Below are 26503 nucleotides of genomic sequence, written 5' to 3' on the forward strand. Positions count from 1 at the left end.
TTAAAATCTGTTGCTTTGCAAAGTGGTTGCACAGGCAGATACAGTTAAAAAAAAAAAAAGAAGACTCATTCTACAGCCAAATAGCTTTTCAGACTGGTTACAGAAGATTTCCTTTTAAGACACACATGACAATGCTAGCAAAAAGCAGCTCACAATAGTAAAAGCTTTTTAAAAAAGTATTTTTCAGGCACTTCCTTCAAAAGATTTGTCAATAAAGGCTAATTGAGTTAAAGAATTACATCTTGTAAAAGAATGTAACATCCTCTGCTTTGGAAGAGAAAAAAAAAAGCTAATAACTCACATCAGATAATGCTGCAGTCTGTTCCAGGGTTTGCAAGAGTAAACAAGCTATCTGTTCATCATTTGCTGAGTATACCAGCAGCTCCTGTCAAATGTTTATACAAAATAAATTTACTCCAGGGATATTTTAAAAATACTACTTACTTTTTTTCTTCTTAGAAGTCGGAAAATTGTCAGGCTATGATATTAACCTAGCACCTTATATTAAGTCAATAGATCAAAGGGTGGAAGAGACCTCATGAGATCATCAAGCCCAACCCCCTGCACAAAGCAGGCTCCCTACAGTAGGTTACACAGGAACGTATCCAGGTGGCTCTTGAATATCTCCAGAGAAGGAGACTCCACAACATCTCCAGGCAGCCTGTGCCAGTGCTCCATCACCCTCAAGCTGACATGGAACCACCCGTGTTCCACATATTTAAATACCTCCTTCACAGCATTTGCCAAGTTCTACAGAATTACAGAACCACTGCAAAAGTGAATGTGAAAATGAAGACAATACTGGTAATAAATACTGTGTTTATGTTAACAACAACTCAGAAATTGTATTAAATTCCCGTGTGGTCACAAAGGCAGACAAAATCCCATTCCCTTTGTGCTGATTTTCAAGAGCAGAGATACCTCCTTACCATCACCTGCTATCAAACAGGTGACTTCTTGAGAAGGCAGTATGTCACAGTCAGTCACATCTGACTCCTAGCAGAGGAGTGGACGCTAACCCTACTTACCTTCTGAAACTAGTAACATAAGTGGAAGCACATTGAGAGTATACATCAGTAGACACAGCCAAAGTTTCCTGCAGCAGGGTGGGAGGAAAATAACTAACAAAAGAACTGTAAAGAAAAAACTGTCCAGACAAATTGAGGGTTTTTTTTTTCATTTTATTTCTTCAGCTATCTGCAGAAATTGACAATTACCATAACATTTAAGAGTGTGAAAAATGTAAACCAGCCACCCCTGTGTCAACAGCTGCTACTTCTGCTGGTAGAACTTCAGCAAGCAGGTGCTCAGAGAATCAAGCCTTCTTAGAGAACCTATACACTACCCAGCAAAACTGATCTCCCAATTTAATGAAACAGCTATAAGCATAGTTAGGGTTATGTATAAAAATTCACGCTTTTCTGTGTTTAGATGGAGTTACTGATCTGTTTGTTCTTTTAAAATGTGGAACTATCTCTAGTGCTCCAGGGAAATTATATGGTTTCTGCACAGTGATGGAAATTACCACTTAACTGGTAACAACACATTTCTTAGGACTACAGATTATTACTTCAATTCCAGATGAATTCAAGCACTAAGCCACTCAGACAACGCAGATGTCAAAAACAAGCTGACCAAGGGAAGGAGAGAGCAGTACACAAAAAATGACTGTATGATTCAAGTAGCAAGGCAGGACATTACTAAATAAGGCCTGTAATCAAAGTGTTTAATAATTATTAGCCTTTAAACACTTTCTCATAAAGAAGCAATACCTTTACGATAATAACATTTCCTCACTTTTACTCCCATTAAATTCTTTCTGGAGGCCTAATAAAGACTATCTACCACTCAAAAACTAAATTCTAAGACTTAAAAACAAACAAACCCCACAGATATTCTTAGACAGTATGTTGAAGAAATTGAAATTGCTTTTCTAAAGTCTTCTAGTTCCAGTACTTACTCCTACATGTATTTCTTTTTTCTTACAAATAGCAAAAGGTTTTTTTTTTTGGGGGGGGGGGGAAAGGGGGAACCTTCTGGTAGAAAAAAGAATGGGTTTTCTATCTTGACCATCACCCACTGTCAAAATATAGCTCAAATTATTGAACAGCACTCTCATCAGTCCTTGAAGGAAGGCAGTAAAGGGAACACGTAAATTGCAGATCATTTTGTTGTGATCTTCTGGACAATGATGGATCTACTGCTAAAAGAGTGAAATGAAACACAGCTCACTTGCTTTATTCCAAATTTCACAAATGTAATTTAGTAATTTAAGTCTAACAGCTTGTTCTGACTCTGTCAGAGTAAATGAAGTAAAAAGCAGATAAGAAAAAAAGAGGCAGAAAAAAAACAACTAATGAATACAGAAAGCTACACAAAGTGACTATTTTCTCCCCTGACTAACCTATTGTCTGCTTCTATTAGTTTATGCTGCTTTCCCTTATATGCCCAGTAGTCATATACTTCAGGCAGCCTGCCTAAAACCTGAAGGGGCATCAATAATATCAGAACCTGATTTACATCTTGTAAGACACAAAATGGTATCTTATGCTTCTCAAAATTAGCTTTTTTTTTTTTTCAATTTTGTTGTTTTTTCCTGTATGTTTACCTTGTTACTGAAATTGCTGCTGTCACACTTTTCCCAAGCAGCTGCAGGAGATGTAGCAGCCCAGAGGACCTTTAGTTGTATGCCAAGTGTCATGTTGACTAAACACCTGAATGCCTTCTATTTTTTGTAAATCAGTGTTGGTAGACTTCACACACGCATCACACGCAACATTATAAAGAAGTGGTTGTTACCCTCACTATTCCTAGCAGCTTATAGCTAGTAGCTGCAATAACTTTGAAAAGCAGAGATGAAAGATTGAGTTAAACTGATATACCTGAAAAGCTTTCAACAGCATTGTTTTTCCAAGGATTGAAATCTCATGTCTTGCTGCAGATCACTAACAACATCTTGGGTTAAGGAAGAATGTGAGATTTCAGCTGTATCTAGTAGAAACCAAAACACTACTACCTGTCTTGGAAGTCATACTAAGTACATCAATAATAATCAGTATGCTGTGTTGATCACAGTACTAAGAAACAAGTATGTGTCTGAAGTTACCAGAGAATATATCTGATGATGAGATCAAATAGCCGAGAGAGGAAGACATCTGTGGAAAAACCCTGTGAGCCAGAAAACCTTCATGGTGCATATCAAGCTTTTAATACACTTCACGTTGCACTGAAGCACAGCAAAGAACCTTTGGAAGAGCAAAAGCTCCATAGATACAGGAATGAAAATGAGATGTGTTCAATAAATGCTCTGGTTTTGAGAAAGTGACTCAGTGGTAGCTGTTTTGTTCATAAAGAACCTCAAGACCACATACAAGAAAAACAGGGAGTATGGCTCCTCCACCAGACCAGCCTGTCTGCTGTGAAAGACTGGTTCAGCCTCCTAACCACAGACAATACACTGAAGTAACTACTCTAAGAAAATAATTCATTTTTGTATGATACTGTAAAGAGTACTAAAAAAGATAAAGAAAAGGCTCTATTAAGCCAAAACTGAAGTAACAAAAAACAAACCAACATGAGGAATGTCACATTGAGTGATGAGAGAATTAAATATGGCTAGAACAATCCAGTACAATTTACTCCCATCAAGTAATCCTTTTGAGTACTCTTCTGGTTATAAAGAAATGAAACTGCTTCTGACAGGTTCCTGGCAATAGCAGCTGAAGTATTCCCAAGCCAATAGTCACATACAGAATGGAACTCACCCAGCTGATGAAGGGCTCTCTAGTGATGCATCACTCATCCTCAGGAAGCAGCCTAGCTCCCTGAGATACGTCCCAGTCAGTGCCAGCCCCGTTATATTAGGCCAGGGCAGCTCCACCCTGAGTCTACCCCTTCTGCTCACATGGGGAGCACGGGCACAAACAATTGTCATTCCATCTGCCCTCTGTATCTTCCATATTGTCAGTCTGGAATGTTTTGCACTTTGAAGACCAAGCCTTTCTTGAAGAGGTAATGCACTTGTGAGTGTTCTGACAGCCTCTATTGGTCACAACCCATACTCTGTCTTGTTCCAGACCATGAAACAACAACAGAAAGAGATCAGGTCTCAGGATATGCAGCAAGAAGTGTCATGCTTCACTAGAAGCAGCATAATTCCTGACACCAAACAATACTGTAGAAACAAGACTCTGGTCAGAACTTCCTATCAATAGATTTACAAAGCATTTTTGTGGTGAACATTCATCAGATCACCACACTCTTGCTGATTAAATAAACATACAAACAAAAAACCAACAAAAAACTGGTTGAATCACAACCATCTCTAAAAAGTACCTGCTCTAGTTGACAACAGCAAGATAAGCTCCTGACAGCCATGAAAAGCAATGACAATAAAAAGATGCTCTGGAGGCCACCCTTCACATATCCTATGCTAAATGAAATTACTTCCCTGAGACTGAATTCCTACCTACGTGATCGTGACCCAGGATGTCTGAGATACAGGAACTACCTGACATCAAGTGAGATGACAGTCTGAATCCCAGCATTAATTCTAAATCTTTCTTCCATATCAATTTCTGTGCAGTGATTTTAAGAAGTACCTTTCTTCTTAAGAGGACATCAGATGCTATCATAGACTCATAGAAAGGTTTGGGTTAGAAGGGACCTTCAAGATCATCTAGTTCCAACTCCTCTAAGCAACTTATTCCGGTGTCTCACCACTCTCACACTAAAGAACTTCCTAATATCTAGTTTAAGTCTACCCTCTTCTAGTTCAAGGTCATTTCCTCTCATCCCATTGATGCATGACCTTCTAAAAAGTCCCTCCCCAGCCTTCCTATAGGCCTCCTTCAGGTTCTGGAAGGCTGCTATAAGGTCTCCTTGGAGCCTCCTCTTCTCCAGGCTGAAGAGCCCCAGCTCTCTAAGTTTGTCCTCATGAGGGAGGTGCTCCAGCCCTTGGGTCATCTTCATGGCCCCCTTCTGGACCTGCTCCAACAGCTCCTTGTCCTCATTGCGTTCAGGGCTCCAGAACGGAATGTGGTACTCCTGGTGGGGTCTCAGAAAAGCAAAGGGGCAGAATCACTTCCCTAGGATGCAATATGTTTTGGTTTAGAAGGAGAATTCTAGAATTCATGTTTGCTGTTTCTAACATTACATTCAAGCAGTGGAATATCAACTCTACATCTCAGATTCCAGCTACGGAGAATGACAAGCATGACAAATACCTGTTTGGAACGTGGAGCTCTCTCCAGCAAACTGTTCCATAACTGTATGCAGTAACGATGTTCAGCTCTGAGTGGGAAGCCCTGCACCATGACAAAGCAGCTTCTGGTACAGTGCACTAGAATACACAAAGAAACTGCTTGGAAGTGTAACGAGGGTGAAAGTGCAAAGGAAAATGGTCCCCAAGGAGTATTGCTCAGGACAAGAGTTCCGTTCACCCACAACCCTCACAGAGAAGGTAACGAAGTGTTTCTGAAGACACTTAGATGACTACACAATTCCAACCAAGCTAAAAAAACTAATGAGTTAACTAATACCGAATACTGCAGAACAATACTGCAGATTTCAGCTTTCTTAAGGATTTAAGGACTTACTCCTCCAAGGTCAACTTCCAGGGCATCTCTCAGAGTGGGACACCAGCACCACGCTTGTCTCAATCTCTCAGTACAGGCAATAGTACATCAGTGTAGCTCACAAGACAGTTATCTGTCTGCAAACTTCTCTGCAAGGGGCAGGCAGTGTTAGTTTCAGTATGCATTTTCAAGCTTTTCTTTCTGTTGCTAAAGAATCAGCTTTGGATGTACCTTGAAGAGTTGAAATGATACACAGGCCTTTACAGCATGTCTTACGTAACCCAAATAGTAGTTCAAATATGAAAAAAGCAACTGGAAGCTCAATCCAAGCCAACACAAGTAGGCTGTAGGGTTGAGTGGCGCTGGGAGTATGAGAAATAACTCAGGTTACTTCAATTGCGTTGAAAGACAAACTGAAAGTGGAATGAAGTACCACCATGCTTCTGTGAACTCTCCTGAACTGCTCTGCAATTCAGAAATTGCCTCCCTTGTACTGAGAAATCGTTTAGCCTACTCTTTTTTTCCTGTTGGTTTGTACCCAAGGTACTGCTAAGTGGGAACATCAGGCCTCATGGTCAAGATCTTCAGAAACAATCAGTGCTAAAATATCAGATTTCTAACACACTACCCATTATGGAAGTACTGATGAAAAAATGCGACTGAGAAGCCATATAAAGTACTGAAGACAGATAGCTGATGATAACTTCATTAGTGTTTACACTATTAGCAGACTATGGCCCATTCCCACTAACTTGATTTTTAATATAAAGTCCAAACCTAAATAATAGTGCTTTAAACACAATGTATTAATACTCTAATCAACTGGCTATTTTATAAAGATATGAAACCTATGTAAATGCAGGTGCGTTTTCATTCTAACTGTATTTGCACCAGAGACCTTATGCTGTAACCTTTTAAGAGGAGCACAGAGACACTGGAGTCCTTTGTACTGCTCAATACTGCCTTGAGCAGATCTCCTTTGATACTGGAAATGCATACAAACCCTGTGTAATGGAGACAGAAAAGGCCTGAGGAGCCATTTCAGAAACATCACTGACATGAATGATTGCTATTACACCTACAGAAACAGTAGTATCATGGTTCAGCCTCATCAGTACCTAATTTAATAGCAGCAATTAATAACAAGAGGACAGAACCAGCAAGCAGTAGTACTGTGACTGAACGTCCCTTAAACAGTTTGGCCTCTGCTCTTATTAATCTAACTCCCAGAGGGGGTTAATCCGTTCAGCGATGCTTGGGAGCGCCTGACAGTCACAGAGCATACCCGGCTCTCAGGCAGTTCATCAGGAGAGACAGCCTGCCGAGCTACAGGGCTTCGGACAGACACTGGAAAAAGGATGCTGTGGGATCACCAACTATTGAAAATGGCATATAAGCATTGAGCAAATGTGCAGAAGGCCGATTTCCTTACCAGAATCGCACTTCAGGCAGGATCTAGCTATTTCTAAATGTGGCTGCGTGGGGCAGATGAACGGTAGGCACCGCAGGACCACGAGGATCCTGGCAAGGGTGGAGGCAACATCCCAGCAGGAGATGTCAGCGAGTTGCTTTGGCCTTATAAGGGCCAGACAGCAAGCCGAGTACACGTAGCCCCTTTCCCCAACGAGCCTCAAAGAAACTCGGACATTTACTTACACCAGACGCTGCGTAAAGCTCCTTCAGCCTCCCCTACGAGATTGCCCCGCTAGCCCTCCGCTGGCAGCCGGTAGCCGCACCCCCTCCCCTCCCTCACGCCCGCGATAGCTTCATCGCGGCGTTCTCGCGAGACGGCATCTCCTCGCCTCCACCCCCCCCACCCCCGTCACGTGACGGGGCACCGCTCCACCTGTCAACGAGGCCGGGGGAGGGGCGCGCACGAGGCGGGGCCACCCCGTCCCCCTCCTCGCGCCCCGCCACGCGCTCGTCCGTTGGCGCGGGCGGGCACACCGTCGCTCCTCCCCCCATGAGGGGAAAGTCCCCGAACGGGCGCTGCCGCGCCTTTCCTGAGGCGGAGGGAACTAACGGCCGTAACAGTGCGGACCGGGCTAGGACCTTCCTCTCGCCGCCCTTCGGAGCGGGCATTACCCACAGCCTCGCGGCCCCCTCGCTTCTCTCCGTGCGGGGAAACCGTTATGATCCGGTGGTGCGAAGGCAGCCACGCCCCATACCGAGCTGAGGGAAAGCGGAGCGGCACGGCGCCGCCTGGCTCGCGCTTCTTCAGCACCGCCCGGAGCCCACGTTACGCAACGCTGCCCGTAAATGCAGCGCAGCCCCCTCCTCCTCCTCCTGCTCCCGCCCCCGAGGCCCGCGCCTCTCCCGAAAACTTCCCCCCGCCTTCTCGCCCTCCGTTTTTTAAAGGCGCAATGCAAACTGCTGGTACCCGAGCATCGACAAGCTCCCGTGATTGATGGGCTCCTCGGCCTCTCGTCGGCGGCAGAGGGCACTAAGCCCGCCTCCTCCCGCTGACGCCGACCATTAGCGTGAGGCCGCCGAGAGAGGCGGGCGCTGAGCGCCAACCAAACCGGAGCTCGGCGGTGGGAGAGCGCTATGACTGACGTAAGTCAACAAAGGTCACGTGCAGCGCCGCGGAGGCGCCGATTGGCTGAGCGAGACCGGGCGGGCGGGGAGGCGGTGGGGGGAGGGGGGGGTGGGTGACGGCGGCGGCGTGGGGCTGGCGGTGTGACACAATTACAACAACTTTGGGCAGCCGCCGGGGAAGTTTGTACGGGCGGCGCGCACAGCCCCGCTGCGGGAGGGCGGGCCGGGCCCGCGCCGCCCCGGCTCCGCTCGCAGCCCTGGCCGCCGGGGCGAGCGGCGATGTAAACACCGCTCGGCCGCCATCCTCCGCAGTCTCCTCCTCCCCTCCCCCGAGCCGCCAGCGCTGGGGCTCCCTCCCTCCCTCCCCCTCCCTCCTCCTCCTCCTCCTCCTCCTCCTCCTCCTCCGAGCAGCGGGGCTTCCCCCCGCCTCCCTCCCTCTCCCCTCCCTCCCTCCCTCCCTCCCCCTCCCTGCCGGCTGTTGTTGTTGTAATAAAAGTTGTGGGGTGTGTGCGTGTCGGGCACCCCGCCCCGCCCGGCGCTGGGGGGTGTCGGGGGTGCGCGGGGGGGGGGTGCGATCGGCAGTTAATTACGCTGCGTTTCCATGAAATCGTGCGGAGTGTCGCTCGCCGCCGCCGCCGCCTCTGCTGCTCCTTTCGGTGATGAGGAAAAGAAAATGGCGGCGGGGAAAGCGAGCGGCCAGAGCGAGGAGGACTTCGCCAGCTTGACAGCCGAGGAGAGAGAAGCCCTATCCGGCCTCGACAGGTACCCGCTCCCCGCTCCGTGCCCGGCCGCCTCCGTGCCCGGCTCGGCCCGCGCTCCCTCCGGGTCCCCCCCCTCCCCTGCCCGCGGTTCCCCGCTCGGCGTTGCGCGTGTGCCCGGCCCGGAGCCGGGCCTGCCCGCCTGCCCGCGCGGGGGGACTGCCTCCGGATAACGCGGCGCCTCGCGCCTCTCCTTCTTCTCTCCCCTCCCTCCCGCTCCCCTCTCCGCAGCCGACTCTTCGGATTTCTGAGGCTTCATGAAGATGGCGCCAGAACGAAGGCCTTGCTGTTAAAGGTAAGAGAGGGGATGGATGGAGAGAGCGGCTCGAGGGTATGGAGTGGGGGGGGGGAGTGGCGGCGGGGGGTGGGGAGGGGAGGCCTCGCCGCACGCTCCCCGGAGCCCGCACGGTGCGGGGCTCTCCGCTTTGCCCCTTCTCGCCACCGACGTCGGGGCCGCGTTTGGGACGAAGGCGGCGGTCCGGCCCCGGGACGGCCGAACAGGGGCCGGGAGCGAGCGGCGGGGCTGGGGGAGGGGGGGTGATTGGGGAGAGGGGGGAGGGGGTGCGGGGGAGGGAAACAGAGTGGCGGGGGGGGGGATGAGGGGGGGGAGAGGGAGGAGGAGGCGGCGGGGGGAGGGCGCGCGCGAGGCGCTGCTGACGTTGCCCTCTCCCCGGACCCTCCCTCGTGATTTGGGCCCCGCGAGTCCGCGGAGCGCCGGGAGAGAAGTTGGGAGTTGGAGGGGGGCGAGGGAAGCGCCGCCGAAAGGGAGCGTGGCTCCCGGCCCCGAGCTCGCGGCGTGCCGGCCGATCGCCCGCGGGCCTCCCCCGTGTTCCCGCTGGCGGGCGGCTCGTCGGGAGCTCGCCCGGCCTCGCGGAGAGGTGTTTGTGTCCGCGAAAAGTTGTTGGCCCTGTCATTGAGTTAAGTAATGGCTGCTCTGCCGGCCCAAGATGGCCGGACAGGGAGGAGAAAGAGGAGGGGGGGGTGGGGGGGAGGTAAACACGAAACAAACACCGCGAAGGGACGTGCGCGTCGTGCGGAGCGCGCGGCCCCCGCTGAGCGCGGAGGGAAAGGAACTCCGCGCGCGGTGTCCGGGCGCTGCCCGCGGGCGGGCGGGCGGGGCCTTATCAACCTGTAGCACGCGCCGCTCCGCGCCGCGCTGACAAAGGCCCGCGAGCTGCCGGGGGCTCTGCTGCGCCCGGCGCCTGACAGCGGCCTCGCGTTTGACACTTTGTTCGCCCCTTCGCGGTGTCCGGCCTCTCTGTGCGCACCCGTTTTCACGTGGAGGATTCCTATGTGAAGTCGCGGCCTCGCGGCGGCCCGGGAGCTCGCTGGGCTTTGGGTGTTTGTTTGTGGCCTAATTGGAAAGGCTCAGTGTCAGGACGTGGGGGGAGGGTGGAAGGAAGGAGTGCAAAGCGAGTGCGCTCTTCTTTGTGTTTGCGTTTAAAAATCCACGCTGCTTCGGTTCGGTTTTCGGACTTATTTATTCAAGTATTTTTTTTCCTCCCCCCCAATAAATCATAAGGGTCGGGGAGTGATGTGTTACGGCAGCTATATTCTGTACGTACGTTAACTGTGATGGGCCGGGATTCATCCCTGTGTGCTGCTGAGGCTGCCGGAAGCGTTGCGGGGAATCACACGTGGGATAGAGCCTAAGGATGCCGCTCAGAAAATAAAGGCATCGCTACCGTGAGGATGCCTGTCACACAGGATCGCTAGCTCACATTCTGTTTCACATGCTGTTAAGTGAAGTAGTGTGGGCCGCAGTTCAGCACGTTATTGGAGTTTTGAGTCCTTTTTCGAATGTAACACTTTTTATTTTTTGTGCCATCCATTGAAGTTGTGTCTGTGCTCTGTGCCTGGAGCTTTGGGGCATTTTGATATCTTGAAAGTACATTTTTGGGAGCGCTCAGCATCTTGGTGCATCGATGTATGAATCCGTACAGTGAATGCTAAAATAAGAAAACAAAAACAAAACAAAAACCTGGCACCACCATGAATCTAAACTGCTGAATATTTTGATATCACAGCTCTGTTTTCTGACAGTGCTTTGGACGTTGATGAATTGCACACTAATATGTGGAGCTTGCTCTTTGTGAAACTTGTCACTGAGAGAAGGAGCTGGTTATGAAAGAAGGATTAAAATATTACTGTGCAGTGCAAAGATGTTTCATGGGCATTCCTTGGCTTGTGCCTGATTCGGATTTGTTTGTGCTTTTTTTCTTTTGGTGAATGTGTGTGTGCATTTGAGTTACTGTTATCAGTAAGTAAGAAGTTATTTTTACTTTATCATATAAGATTTACTTTGTTATAAGATGCTCATTATTCAATTTCTCGTGTGTGTGAAGCAGTATAGGTTCTATAAAATCTGCGGTGGGAGGGTTGGTTTTGGATAATTAGTCTAGCAGGCCACTGAAGGTTTCATGTAATGGTCATTTTTATTATAGAAAGTGTAGACGTATATATGTACATTTAATTAATGGCTTTTGCAGTGATAGTAATGAAGTCCCTTTTCTGTCCATGGAGCAACAGCAGCTAACAAAGACCCTAGCTCTGTGATTATGAAATCCTAATTGTGTGATTTAAGAATCTAGGAGCCAGTGTGTATTTAAGCAATGCAAGATGTATGTTCAGGGATAGCAAGTAAGGAAAGTTCAAGAAGCGTTTAGATGAGGTGCTGAGGGATTTGATTTAGTTATTTAGTGGGTAGGGATGGTGAAAGGGGGATGGTTGGACTAGATGATTTTGTAGGTCCTTTCCAACCTAATGTATCTATGAATCTATGAAGCCATTGAGTCATGTTTTGAGAGGAATCCTTCACTGCAAGTACAAGTATCTGCTACCGCACCCTTTAAGAAGAAGGCTGCAGCAGCATCTCTTTGGCATTGCTCCCTGGTTACCTGCAGTTATTGGATGGCAGGAGCAGTGTGCCAATCCTGAGAGGCTCTCTCAGGTTGCAGGTGTCAAGGAAATTGCTTCCTTCTCTTCCTGAACTCATGTTTAGCAAAAGGGATCTATCTGGTGAGAGCTTGAGTTTGGTGTCTCAGCGCTATGAGGTGCTGTTCCAGGTCTTAAAGGGTTTCCATTCACAGGAGTCTGTGTGTTGGCTCAGGCTCTTCCAGGCCAGCGAGGAGATCTCATGGAGCTTTAGCAGTGGGAGCTGTGGTCTAACAAAGCCACACCCTGGCAGAGTGAGCAGTAAGAAATCCAGAATCTCTTTAAGGGATGAAGGAAGCTTCATGTCCGGAGCTGTAATGTGGCTGTGGGTATTATTCCTTCTCCGGGTCTGGACCAGAGTCTGCCTTTCTGCCTTTTCTGTAGTTTTGCTTTATAGGATATATGACTGTAGTACCGTGAGCTAAACCGGGTCCTGCTGCTGGATGTAACAGATCAAAAGAGCAGATATGACATCAGATCTATACAATATTTATGGAGTATTGAAGATAATGTCTAAAGGTCAGGGATACGGTTTTGTTGCTTCACGTTTTTGATGTGTGATAAGCCAGGAAAAAATCAAACTTTTATGTAATTGTATACATGCTGTTAGTATTGTCACAAAGGGGTAGAATTTGCTGTTGTAAAAAATTTTTGTTTATTCTGCAGAAAAAGAGCTTGGAAGATAATAGTTTGCAGCTAGTGTGGTTTTAGGGGAAGAGGTGAATTAAGTGATGTCTCCTTTCGAGCCTGCAAATCCAATGCAGCTCGTCTCGTTTTAGGTGAAAGTGCACACAGCTGTGCTTCTGTAGTTGACAAGAACGTTAATGTGAAGGAGCCAAAAACACAAAATGGAAAAAAGCCCCGCTGGTATTGTGATGTCTCTTTCTTCCGGAAAGATGTTAGTTTTCGCAGGAGGTGAAGTTTAATTTCATGAGGAGGGGGAAACTTACACTGCACTGGGAGTGAACTGCAAATGATCTGCCTTTTTTCTTTGTTTTTTAAAATCACAGTGTTTTGCCAAAGTGGACTTTCTTTCAGTGGCAAACCTTTCATAAGCTATCATTATTTGACTGCCAGACAGATTGAAGGTGATGAAACTGGTTTTAAGATGTTTGGTAATTCCTATTCATTGGCTTTAATGAGTTTGTCATATCCTATAGACAAAATGTGAAGCATGTTACCATTTAGCAGTATCGATGTTGAAATCAATTCCAAGAGATTTGAAGTAGTTGGATGCAGTATAGCCGTTTTGGGTCTCTTGTTGCCTTTTGTGGTCTTGCAGGCCTTCCATCTGATGTAAAAGGTGTTATTTACTTTGTGTAAGGGCCATACGAGTTGACAAAATTAAAAATGCTTTTATTTAGCTCACAAAATAAGTGCACGGTGATACCGTTCTTTCACTTTTCTTATGATTGTCGGTGTTACTTGCTTAAAAACAGTTCTGGACAGTGTGAATTAGTATATAGCGACTTTGTCCCTTCAGTGTCGACATCAGTGCTATTTTTTTTTACTAATCTATAATTAAATATCTTCTTTTTTAATTGTACCAGGCTACTTGAAAAATGATTAGTCAGGAAAACATTTCAGCAGACCAGCCTAGGTGTAGTAAAATGTGTTATTTTTTTTTAAACAATTTTGGAAACATTTTGGCTGTTTATTTTCATCTAAACAAAGGAGAATTGCTTTTAAAATAATTATAGTGTTTGCCTAATGTAATGGCAGTGTTGGGAATTGAGAAACTGGGAATTGGTACCATGAGACATTTGTAAGCTGTTCCAGGAAGTGGGAAGCCTCTCTAGTTTCTGTAAATTTATATATCAGCTGTTCCTTTATGTTTTGTTTTTTTTTAAATACGTTCTTCATTTCTTATTATTTGCCTGTTATCTGGCATACTGTCTGTTAAAGCAGAACAAGTTTGAGTTGGTTAACTTTTTGCGAATTGTGTTGTGGACTCAGCTGGTTTTCTAGCCCTCATTGAGGGTGTTTGGAAGTTGGAAGATTTGAAGTAAAAATTGTAGCTGTTACTGGATAGCTGGAAATGATCTACAGATCTTGAAGATCAGTATTTTTCTGCACGCTGCTTGTGCTCAGTTTTCATGAGAATAGGGTTTTTTAGGATCTGAATTAAGGTAAGGATGATGTATTGGACAGTTCACGGTTGCACTATGTTTATATTTTGAAATTGCAGTATTTTGAAACAGCCCACGATATGTATCTATCTTGGTTCTTAAAGACATAATTATATGTTTGTATCATTTGTACTGCATCTGGCATTAAAAATAACCTTTTTTTATTTGTTTGTTTGTTTTTTCAAACAGACATCAGACAGCTAAAGTGTGAGCTATTTGAAATGTTTTCATACTTTCAAAAGGCATATTTCTTTAAAATGATGTTTTTTTTATTGTTCAAAACTTAAGTCCTTGAGTATTTTAGCTATTTCATAATTTTAAAGTGCAGTGTTTTTACTACTTCCTGCAGACAAGGAAATAAGTGAAGCTATGGTTATACTTGTAATATGGTAATGAGAAGGTAAGGAGGGATTAATCTCAAACAACAAGATCTGCCTGGAAGTGTAGATGGATTGTAGGAAAACTGGCGTACCCCTACTCCCACTTCAGTAGGATTGTTCTCCATCAAGAGGTTACTATGAGGGAATACAATATAAGATTTTTCTTTGTTACAGTGGTGTTTCTTTTTTATTTATTTTTTAATAGATAAACAGTGTTAGAAATGGCAGCTTCTAAGTTCTAATCTACTGGCCTCTGAAGGCTGCAGTGGTCTTCTGCTGATTCCTCTTCATAGACTTAAGACTGTTTGTGCCCTACTGACTTAATTATTAAATAGACAAGGCAAGCAGCAGGAACGAAGGCAAGGAAATTATTATAGTGTTTTAGCAGCTGAAGAAAAGGGGATATGATAAATTACTTGTTTGAATATTGTGAGGGAAAACTAATGGCACGGATGAGGCTGCTTTTTTCCACACTCAATTCCATTCTGATAATTTATAACTGAAATCCTTCCACTGATCTTTTTGTGGATAATAACACGAGTGGGCTCTGTTTTTCAAAACTCCATATGGGTGTAATATCAGACACTGTATGCAGAGATGAAATGGCCAAAGTACACATTTTGTCCATGCACAGTATTCAAGTGTGTTTGCTGCTTGTGAAATGTAAGGGCCTTCTGCCTCTTGGCTGCTTTTATGGTTGTCTATTCACTGTATTAGGTTGAGTGGACGTGTTAATTACAGTGGTGAGACTATCTGCAAATGTTAACATCATTGTAGGTAAATACTGAAAGCATCATATAAAAACTATACCTTGTTTTACATACTATTTTAGAAAAGAATAATGTTCAGTACTTGGGCAGTTCTGCTTGTAGAAACATTTGTTTTCACTACATTTGTATAGTGATGGAAAATTAAAGGAAGTAAATGGGAAAATATTTATGGCAATGAAGTTATCTTATAGCGATTAGCATTTATTACAAGATTCTCTGATACCACAGTTATGTGCAATGGCCTACTTTTTTTTCTTTTCTTTTTTCCTTTATTCCTCAGAATTAGACAAACTTCTGTTCTGTGGAGAAAATAAGCCTTGGTTTCCAGCTTTGCAAGTTCATTGAATTAGACTTCAGGTTGTTCATGGTTAGTGAACAAATACTGTTCTTGGTCACCATCTGTTGGGATTTTCTGGGCAGCAGTAGGGATTTTTCAATATTTTCAGCAGATGAAAGGGAAAGAAATATGTAACTTATGAAAATTGAAATGGTTGTGTAAAACGTTTAAAGGAGTTAAATGGGTTTCTGCAGGAGAGACTAAGCAGATGAGATGCAAGTCTGAGGTGAATACTCTGCTGTCCAAGGGGGGCAGATTTTACTATTTGTTCAGATGATTCCAGCAGCTGACCTGTTGTCGTGGTTGTAGGTAGGTGTATGTGTCCATCTGTCAATGCCTTAGTTTCAAACATACCTTGTTTACCCTGTACCTCTCATGTTAGTTACTGTCTGTTGGAATCTCCCTTGCTGGTGGGGTTCTGTGGCTGTAGTGTGTAATGTGTAACATTTGAACAATGTATCCTTGCAATTAGAGATTGAAGAGATGTTTATTGAACTTCCGGTGGCCTACAAACACTGGCAGTGTTAACCCTGTTCAGTGGCAGAATACTTCTCTGTAGCTAAGGACAAAGGCAATGGTCAAGACATCAGTTCTGTGCGGAGCGCTACAGAGGCTGTCAGGATTTGTACAGTTGCTCCTGAGGGTGTGTTATGAGGAAGGAAAGCAACTGTGTTTGAGAAAGTGTAATCTGAGTTCGTCAGACCAGGGAACTCCTGTATTTAACTCCTCTTACTTTATTGTATGTACTCCTTGCTCTCAGGCAAGCATAATAAAGAAATTGCATTAGTAGGTGTAATTTCTCTTGAGGAAAGTATTTTCAGGACTGGTGTGCTCAAAGCCTGCTTTCAAGACTAGTTCTGCTGATACCATTGAAAGTACCATGTGGCATATGGCAGTTTGCTTGAGGGTAGAGTTTACTGAATGGTACACCTTTAGAATTGACTGGTATGTGTCAGGTGTTTGCAGTGGGTGAGTCAGGTATTACTCTTGATAATAGATATTATTTTCTATAGAATGCTAAGGAAGTGTTTCCTATGTAAATAGAGTACCATGTTAATAAAAACAAATGTCCCTTAAGTGTGTTGGACAGTTGAAGAATGTTCTTTCTCAGATGCTTTCACTTTAGAGTGTAAAAGGATGCATGGATTTCTATCAGACAAAGTAGCTTCCTTTACGGTTCTTGCATTTGCGATATAGCATTCATAGAAGAAGCTTGTTTAATTAAGATATATAATTAAGAGTATTTTTAACGGGAGTGCCTAAAAGTGTGTTGTGAATTACAGCTAGAACACTATACAGTTATATATGAATTTCCTTTGTGGTATATTGTTAAATTAATTGTTGTCAGTTAAAATGCTTCAAGTCATTTCCTTTTTCTCATGATGGTATTTTGTGGAAAGTTATTCATAGATTGGTTTTTAAGTTCTAAAACAGACTGAATCATGAATATGTGTTTCATTAAGTTTTTGGTTGCATTTTGAGAATGTCAAAGTTCTGAACAATTTTGGGATATCATTTTTAGCTTTAGTCAAATGTCCCAGTGCAGTGCCTTTTAAAATGGAGCCAATCAATCTTTTTTTTTGTGGTATCATCTTGCTTACCTTATGTAAGCAGTATTTTCATTATTTCATGATTTGAAAACTTACTTGCAGAAGTAAGTATTTAGTGGGCAATAGTGAATTTAAGATCGATTGTATATATTTTTCTCTTCAGAAAACAGAATCTTAAATCAATAGTCTTTGTGTTTCTGTTCCTGATCTGCTTCTCATATGTGCTAGTGAAACCATTTTTGGGCCTGTGCAATAAACCAAGCTGGCAAACTGATTCAGATTAAAAAAAAAAAAGTAAACAGTACAGGTTATTTTGCAGACTCAAAAATGGATGCACCATTGTTTTAACAGTGGAAGACTGGAGAATCTAGTGTGGGTTCTGCTTAGCATGACACTTTGGAAATGGCCGCAGATTGTACCAGAGGAGGTTTGGGTTGGACATAAGGAAAAACTCCTTCTCTGAGTGGTCAGGCACTGGAATGGCCTGCCCAGGGAGGTGATGGAGTTACTGTCCCTGGCAGTGTTCAGGAGGTGTCTGGATGAGGAGCTACGAGGTATGGTTTAGTGCTTGTGGTAGCAGTGGTAATGATGGTTGGACTAGACAATCTTAGAGGTCCTTTCCAACCTTGTGATTCTATGACTTTCTGGAAAGGATATTTGCAGAATTGTTGCTGAAGCAGAAAGTATTGGTCCCTTATTTTCTCACAGGAAGCACAAGTTGCCAGGATTATATATATGCCTTTTGACGAGGAAGGATGGAATGAGTGTGGTGAGCTTCCTTACCCACTCTGAAGGAAGACCTAGTGTTTTGTGAAGATGATAGTCACTATGAAACCTAGGGCGGTTTCAGATCTGAGTTGATGTGAAGCAGCAAAGAATGGTAGGATATATGTCATCAGGGCTGCAGAAGAAAGGTGAATAAGTTTTATGAAGATTTTTTTAATGTCATTATCAGTGTGGCTCTGAATAGGGTGAAAATGCTGAAGGATTCAGATTGTATACTCTATCAACTGTGTTTGAAGCTATACTTTCTGAAAATTAGACCTTCATTTACTTTTGAGGAAGAAGAGAAATGAAACATCCTACTGGGAAAGTTGTGGGTTTTTTTTTTTTTTTTTTGGAAAGAATACAGTGTTACAGTAAAAGGAAGAGATTTTCAGTTAAAGGATATTGTGGTTTAAACCTGCAGGTGGCTCGGCGTCACAGAGCTATTTGCTTGCTCCCCTCAGTGGGATGGAGGAGAGAATTGGGGGGAAAAAAAAACAGAGTAGAACTTACGGGTTGAGATAAAAACTAAGATAGAGAAAAGGAAGAGGGTAATAGGCTGTGTGTGTGTATATATATATATATATATGTATATAAAAGTATGTCATAAGTGGTGCATAAACCGTTGCTCATCATCTGCTGACCAATGTCCAGCTAGCCCCCAAACAGTGGAAGAGAGTGAGATGAACTCCCACCCGCTTCAGAACTCCTTCAGCATGATATTCTATGATATGGGATATCCCTTTGGCCAGTTTAAGTCAGCTGATCTGATTCTGTTCCCTCCCAGCTCCTTGGGCCCTTGGCTGTGAATGGCCTTGCCTCTGTACAGCACTGCTTAGCAGCAGCTATAAACATCGGTGTGTTATCAGTGTTGTTTTTTTTCCTAGAACCAAATCATAGCATCATACTAGGCACTCTGAAGAAAACAGTTCCGACCCAGAAAACAACTAAGACAAAGGAAATGTAGGAGAGGTTGACAAGAATAGCTGTTAGATGTGAGGAAGCTGAGAAATAGGTGATAAAATGATGCAGACAAAATATGGGTGGCTGGGAAGCAGTGAAAATCAGTGTTGTTTTTTTTTTTTCTAGCAACCATCCGAAACCTGTTCCTAACTGTTACTCCTAACTTCATGTAGCATTTATGCCGTTGCTGGTGATGTTGCTTGCTTCAAAAGGCTGTAAAAGGGATGTAAACAGGAGCAGAATAGACACAAGTAAGTTGAAGATGGATGTGAAAAAGCCTAAGAAGAGTTATGTGCTTTAAGTTCTCTGTGACTCTGCATTCTCCCATTTTTGAATTAAAATTAAGAGGAAACAGTTCCTTTAGCAGGAGGACTGTCTGTGTTGTCCAAGCCTTTGTCTTCTGCTGCTGCCTCCCTTCCTCCCTGTGCCCTTGCCATCTTGACTGCAGGAGCTAGGAATCCCAATAGATACTGCTTTTTTCACAGGGTGAAAATGAAGGCTAAGTCCTTGTGTCATATTTTCCTTCCTTTAGACTTGAAGGATGAAGAAAGCTGAGCAAGTGAGGAATGTGTAGATGGTTATTTTAAAAGGGAAATAAATAGTTCTAAATATGGAATTGAAAGTCTGAGGATGGGAGACATGCTGATTGTCAGAATGCAGTGGTATCGTTCAGTGCTGCAAAGTGTAGAAAGAGTACAAGATAAAGTGAAGGATAAGAAAAATGTGAGCCATCCTTTGCATAACATTGTAGGGTGCGTCATAAGCAGTCACTAGTATGAAAGAAAAAGAAATGTTATTGGGAAGAATGAAGTACAGAAATTAAGTACCTTGGACGGAAAGCCATAAAAGAGCTTCTGGGTAGGTTGCAAACATGTATCTGTGTATGGGAATACAGTGTTTCTTAAAACTTGATGCATTCTTGATCTTCCTTGTGGTATGCAAACCTCTGTTGATGTTATTTTTTTAACTTTCATATCTCACAAATGTTTACATGTTGTGAAGGACTGTGATTTCAAATGTTTCCCCTTAAAAATAATCAGCAAATCAGACTTAAAGCGCTTTTGTGGTTTTAAAAATAAGAATTAAAAAAGAAGGAAAAATATGAAATTTAAGAGAAATTAGTTACTATTACTCCCTTTCTTGATTCGAAGGTAAGGGTGAATATAGCTGTAAAAAAAATAAAATAAAATCTGAAAATCTCATAGTAAGTTGTTTTTTAAGCTGATTTTGAATCAGAGCAACATATGCTCTTCTATTCCTTGCTTGAGAGGTGAGGAAATAAATTGTTTGTATAAGGAAGAAGCAGATATGAAAGAGATGTATGTCTGAGCCAGCTTTCTCTGACCTCTTTATGAAAATCCTCAAATACACTGTTAAGATCGGAGCCCACATAATTTAAATAGTGAGTTACCTTTTGGGATTGTAGTGGAGGGCTTTCTTAACTGTAGTTACTATGTGGAGGAAATGAGTAGTTTAAGTGTCTTCAATGCCTTTTAGTTACATGTAGAGAGAAGTAGAGAGGCTTATGTTTACAGCAGAAGTGAGTTTTAGTGCCTAAAATGAGATGACAGACCATTAGAATCTCTGTTAACTAATGAGCAGAATAAGGTCTCATTTCCAACCTTAAATGGGCTCTCCTAACTTACAAGTTCATGTGTTTAAAGAATTCATTAGTTTTGACAGTTTTCTTGGGTTATACACCATCCGTCTTGTTATTTTTTTCTACATGTAGTGTCAGTATGGGGCATTTTTCAATTTATTTTTTGAAGTTTCTTTGATATAAAAAAATTGCAAATAGTATTAATAGTCAAACAGGACCTGGAAAGGAGACACGTATATTGGAGAAGATGGAAAAGCACAGTGAAAGATGGGCTGTAGTTTAGAAAGCTGTTGCAGAGAAGTAGTTAGGATAGTTGGAGGAATTGTGGAAGGCTGTATACAGATTCCTTAGATAATGCTTTGTGATGGGGATTCCTGCATTGGGCTTCTGTGCCTAATGTTGGAGGTTGTCTTCAGTCAGTCTGAGAGCATAGATGTGCCTGAAACTGAGGAAGAAGTTGGAGCTGGAATATTGTGATCTGTTTATTCCCTGTCAGTAAAAATGCTGTCACCTTAAGTTGTATTTTTCTTTATTGGTTAGTTGATTCTGTTCTCCTTCGGCAGCTTGTTTTCTCGCTTTTGAATGGTAGGATGTTTTCAAGTGATGCCAGTTGAGAACTTAGAGCTTGTTTATGTTATGGCCAAAAAATTGAGAAAAATGATGGCTCCATTATATCCAGTGAGAAGGGAATCTTTTGTACTGCTTACTTTTAATTGCTAATTGTTCTAAGTCCTTGGTAATTTGAAAGAATGGCCTTCTCTTTAGACGAGTATTTGCTACTTGGAAGGGGTGATTTTTATAATGATTTCTAGATGGAAATGATCTTCCTGAGAAAAGTGAGAGTGGGTAAGCACAGCCGTTGTGTGCAGGAAGCTCTCAGGATTCAGGGAGCATATGGTGCCTGTGGAACTGAGGCACACCTCGGGTCTTCTTTGCTCCTTGAGAAGGCCGAGCGATGCACTCCCAAAGCTCACTCGGGTTTAGCCTGACTGCTCTGCTTTGATTTCTGTCTTTGGAAGCAAAAGGTTTTTTAGATTGTCTAGGCAAGCAGCAGAGATCTTTTAGAGAAAGCTTTTTGATATTTGGAGATTATTTTGATTTCTTGATGACTTTTTAATATTGGTTAAGGAGATTAGAATGCAGCTTCCTTAATAGTGAAGCTCTGGCTCCAGTTCATTAACTCTTTTCTTCAGCAGCAGTAGGTAGGAATTCTCTAACACCAGGAAATTGTGCCTCTTGAGGAGCTGATAAGCAGATCTGTAGACTTTCTCACTGAAACAGGGAACCAGGTCTCAAGCACAGGTCATTCCACAGCTTTTTCCCTGGAGCCTTTCTCACTTCCAGAATCAAAACTCAAAAATGGAACAAACTGATTCAAAGCAATTCATTAATGACTGGCTTGAGGTCTGTCAGGCTTCAGACAGCTGGAAAGGAGAAAAAAACACAATTCTGCTCTAATGACTTCATTTTCACTGATTTTTCTATAGCAGTGTAGAACCTTTCCAGTTTTTTGTTGTGCCATTGCTGAAAGCAATTAACTCTTGCATTCTCATAAGCAGATTACTGGTTTTGCTTAGCACCTTGTTTGCCAATGTTTCTCTTTATTAAATAGTCAGGAAAAAAAAACAGTATTTAATGAAGAGTAGTATCTATTAGTACCTGTGTGTGTTGGTACCCAAGCTTTAGAATGAATGTATTATCAAATACCTGCAACCACCGTGTTTATGTTCATGTTTGAGTCTCACTTGGGCAGTAGTGTGCTGTTATATGCTGGCATTTTCTCTAACATGGCAGTCCCTACGTACAAGTTACTGTTAGTATCATTGCACTGTTATGTGCGGTGTCAGAATCAAAAGTTAAGAGCTGTGTTGCTGTCCTGGTTGGAAGGTTGTGCCAAGGACTTCTTTTCTTCTCACCCTAGTGTGTGAGCAGACAGCTTGGAAGAGCAGAGCTGATTTTCTGAAAGTAGAGATGATGTCTGTAGCTGTGGTTCCCTGTGCTGTTGCGATACTACTTGTATTAATTTAAGCTTTCAATATCATCCATGTTTTCTAAAGAATAAAAAATTCTGATCGACCTTAAATGATGTTACAAATAACGTCACTTAGAGCCCAGGCCAATGGGGTCTTGTTACATGTTATCTCAGATGGCCAGAAAAGCTATATAATGTTGTTCTGTAGAATGGTTGCACAGAATTTGACTACACTTCAGACAAAATATATTCATGTTATATGCTGGGATTCTGGTGTGATAGTTTATGAGAAATGTGTTTTTGATATATGTTTGTATGGGAACTGTTGAATCCTGGCCTGAAGCACTGCTGGATCAGCTGAGGTGAGCACTGAGTCAGCCGCAGGAGCACAGGTGAAGGCAATGCACTGTGTGACCGGAAGGGGTGCAGTCTGGCTCCACCTCTCCCAGACCCCATTTCAGGGCTGACCACCACTGGAGAAGGATCTCTTGTTGGAGATCCCTCCCCTGTGGAGTTCCAGCCAAGCCCCTCCTAATTTATCCGGTGTCTTAATAGCATCTGGATAATCTATCTGAAAATATACTGTCTATTTTTGTTATATTATGTGGGTACTATTATTTCAGGGTATTTACCCTGCAATGTTGCACAGTTTTCTTGAAGATGTTTTTTGTTGTTGTTGTGCAGATTCTTTTGCTTTGCAACTGTGATGCCAGCTTACATTTTGATTGTAAGCTAGAATGTTTTTCCTCTCTAACTTGCTTTGGACAGAATATTGGAAGACGTATTTTGGAGATTAAATCTGCTGTGTGAGAGGAATAACTAGTGTTGCTTAGATTTGCAGGTAAAGGAACATTATTAAAAGCAGATGTTTTGAAGGAGCTTTATTTGGAAGACACTGAACAAGTGAGGCAGATGTTGTGGTATTGCTTCTTTTTCCACAGTCAGTTAAGGAATTAATGTTACTTCTGAATAACTTCCTCTTTGTTTGAGGATGAGTTCTGTCACTCATAAAAGTACACATTAAAAGAGAAGTGTTGGACTTTTTTCCTCCAAGTCTATAAAAATTCTGGCATTTGGTTATCCCGTCTGTTGGATCTCTCTCTTTGCATGTAGAGGTGAAAGAAAGACTCCTTGAACTTTGGAGAAGGGATACCTGTTGGAAGGTGCTGTTTTATAGCACTTGCTAGGGAAATTGAGCTGAAATGAGTGAAGTTTTCATTGCCAGTTGGCGTTTACTAAAGAAGTGCCCATGAAGTTGTATGTCTCTGTGTGAGTGAAGCTGCATGGCTGTTAAGTCATCTTTTCTTTGTCTGGTTAATAGCAGTTAGCTTAAGGATTCATTGCTTGTATAATGTTGACCTCCTGACCTCTCCAGCAATTTAACTATTTCATTTTTTCCCTACCCCCCCCATCTCTGCCCTCCAGCGTCTCTAGATTTAACTCAAGTTCTTTGTGTGCCAAGCTCTCTGTCCTTGTCAGTGTCAAGATGTGTGAGGTGTGGGTAATGATAAAATGGGTGTGGGCAAGAGAGAGGCCTGTACTCATCAATTTTAGAAAAAATAGTTTGAAATTATCATTATTTTCAATATAGCTAATTAAGATCTACATCTTTCCTTAAAGAAACTTATTCTTTACGTTTACTCTATACAATTAAAAGTACCAAGAACTATGTGATTGGCATAGGGAGGAAAGAAAGGGTGGAGATGGCAGTGCATAAAGACTTCTGACATGTGAAATGGAGCCCAAGTGGTATTTCTGGAGGTGTCTCATTGCATCCCAGTTGTGCACTGGGGTTGGAGGTAGTGTATAGCGTGGGCCACACATAATTATATCAGGAGCTGTGTGCTGATCTCTCAATTGCTTAAGATTATTGTTAACAATGGAAGGAGATCTCCCAAGGCTTTGGGAAGTAGCCCCCTTTTGGGACTTGAATGTCCCTTTTAATTGTGCATTCCTACATATACAAGGTTTTGTTTCCTTCAGCCTGTGTTGTGAAGGAAGGAAAGGAAATGTCAGGACCGAAGAAGGTACTGTGCCATCTGCATACCCGTGTGTCAGGTGCAGACTGGCTGGTTAGTTACAACTGGCACAAAAAGTCATGGGGTCTGTGAGTGAAAGTGAAGGAAGTCTAACTTTGTGGGGAGGAGTTTTGAGTACACAACCATAAGTCTTTTGAAACAATAGGAGGGTTCTTGGGAGGGTCGTAGAGAGAGGATACTTGAGAATTGCTTAGTATCCTTTGGCTAGTGATGGCTTTGCCTTATGCAGTTTCTCTAGAATACTCAGGTAGTTGTAATAGAAAGGATTATTTCTTCTGTCCCTTCCCTTCCCCTGCAAATTTGGTGTTAACAGCAAAAAAAAAAAATTGGTTTAAGGAGTTAATTTTGTCCTTTGCTGTCTCTTGTCCTATCAGACTGGTCTAGCAAGACTTTTAAAACTGGGAAATGAAACTGTTGTACCTATGGACATATCTTCAGCTCTGACTTCCAAGGGTGACATTTTCACATTTCCGTATCTGTTATGTATGCTGTGTATGTCCCTTTTGCCACCCTCAGCAACTGGCAAATAGCTTATAGATTCATAGATTCATAGGTTCATTAGGTTGGAAAGGACCTACAAGATCATCTTGTCCAACCATCCTCCTATCACTATCCCTACCCACTGAACTACTAAATCAAATCCCTTAGCACCTCATCTAAACGCTTCTTGAACAGCGCTAGGGATGGTGCCTCAACCACCTCCCTAGGCAGGCCATTCCAGTGCCTGACCACTCTTTCAGAGAAAAAATGTTTCCTCAGGTCTAATCTAAATCTTCCCTGGCACAACTTGTGGCTGTTCCCTCTCGTCCTGTCATTATTTATCAGGGAGAAGAGGCCCACCCCCTCCACACCACAACCCCCCTTCAGGAAGTGGTAGAGTGCAATAAGGTCTCCTCTGAGCCTCCTCTTCTCCAGACTAAACAATCCCAGCTCCCTCAGCCGCTCCTCATAAGACTTGTGCTCCAGACCCCTCACCAGTTTTGTTGCCCTTCTCTGAACACGCTCCAGGGCCTCAATGTCCTTCTTGTAGTGAGGGGCCCAAAACTGAACACAGTACTCGAGGTGCGGCCGTACCAGAGCTGAGTACAGGGGGATGATCACCTCCCTGCTCCTGCTGGCTATACTATTTCTAATACAGGCCAGGATGCTGTTGGCCTTCTTGGCCACCTGGGCACACTGCCGGTCACATCAACCAACACCCCCAGGTCCTTTTCCTCTCTACATTCTTCAAGCCATTCTGCCCCAAGCCTATAGCATTGCATGGGGTTATTGTGGCCAAAGTGCAGGACCCGGCACTTGGTCTTATTGAACCTCATCCCACTGAGCTCAGCCCAGCTGTTCAGCCTATCCAGATCCCTCTGTAGGGCCTCCCTACCCTCAGGCAGTTTGACACATCCTCCCAACTTGGTGTCATCTGCAAACTTGCTGAGGATACACTCAATCCCCTCATCTAGGTCATCAATAAAGATATTAAACAAGATGGGCCCCAAAACTGACCCTTGGGGGACGTTGCTCGTAACAGGATGCCAGCTGGACTTAACTCCATTAACCACTAACTAACCAGTTTCGTGTTGTAAGACTGTTTCAAGTTTACGGCTGCTTTCCAGGGAGTTTGTCTGCTCTGTTTTCTAAACTTGAGTGTGGTGGTGTTGTTTTTTCTCCTTACCCAGTGACCTGCCTCCTTATACTTCGTGATTTGCTTGTCAGCCTTGTCTTATGCAACTGCTGATGATCACTGTTGCTTGGGTGTCCTTGTGCATCGCTCCTGCTTAATATGGCACTGCTGAATAAATCATAGCAGTTTTCTTAAGGTGCATCAGTGTTCTTCCATTTGATCATGTCAGCAGTCAGACTTGCAACATCACTCAAGGGAAAGTCTTTGTTACATCACTACTACCATAAGTCATCCTTTTTTTTGCTTAATACCTTAACTATAGAGGCCAGCCAACCCTTACAAAGGTAGAGTGCTAATAGCTGCTGCCCAGTGACTGCTGTCAAACAGAACTGTGGTTACATGCATTTCCTGTTCTCAGGACATTATTTAGTTGTTTGAAACCTTCTGAAAGACCTCATGCAAGCAGGTTTCTACTTAAATATAATCAGAAAACTGTTATATTTTGACAGAAGCTTTTTCATTCTGTAGTTTTTTGCTTAGCTTGCTGCTCTTAAGACTTGTTTCACTGACCTAGAGC

General features: G+C 43.5%; 1 protein-coding gene across 16 annotated transcripts in view; it reads left to right on the forward strand.

The window, feature by feature from the left end:
- The first annotated feature begins 8233 nt into the window (after positions 1–8233).
- Positions 8234–26503, forward strand: part of KDM6A (lysine demethylase 6A) — a 145549-nt gene continuing 127279 nt past the window's right edge. For 10 of the 16 annotated variants that reach the window (XR_010622507.1, XM_065741602.1, XM_065741603.1 and 7 more), the window contains exons 1-2: positions 8235–8876; positions 9104–9167. Coding sequence is in view for 15 of the 16 variants with exons in the window: in XM_065741602.1 (XP_065597674.1) it covers positions 8716–8876; positions 9104–9167 (225 nt within the window). In the remaining variant the exon portion in view is untranslated. Of the gene's footprint in view, positions 8877–9103; positions 9168–26503 lie in introns of all 16 variants that reach the window. The other 6 variants (XM_065741613.1, XM_065741611.1, XM_065741610.1 and 3 more) reach the window with 2 other exon arrangements.

The sequence above is a fragment of the Cyrtonyx montezumae genome, unplaced genomic scaffold (genome assembly GCF_038088225.1).
Source record: "Cyrtonyx montezumae isolate F1298 unplaced genomic scaffold, pur_monq_1.0 scaffold_3, whole genome shotgun sequence".
Lineage (NCBI taxonomy): Eukaryota > Metazoa > Chordata > Aves > Galliformes > Odontophoridae > Cyrtonyx > Cyrtonyx montezumae.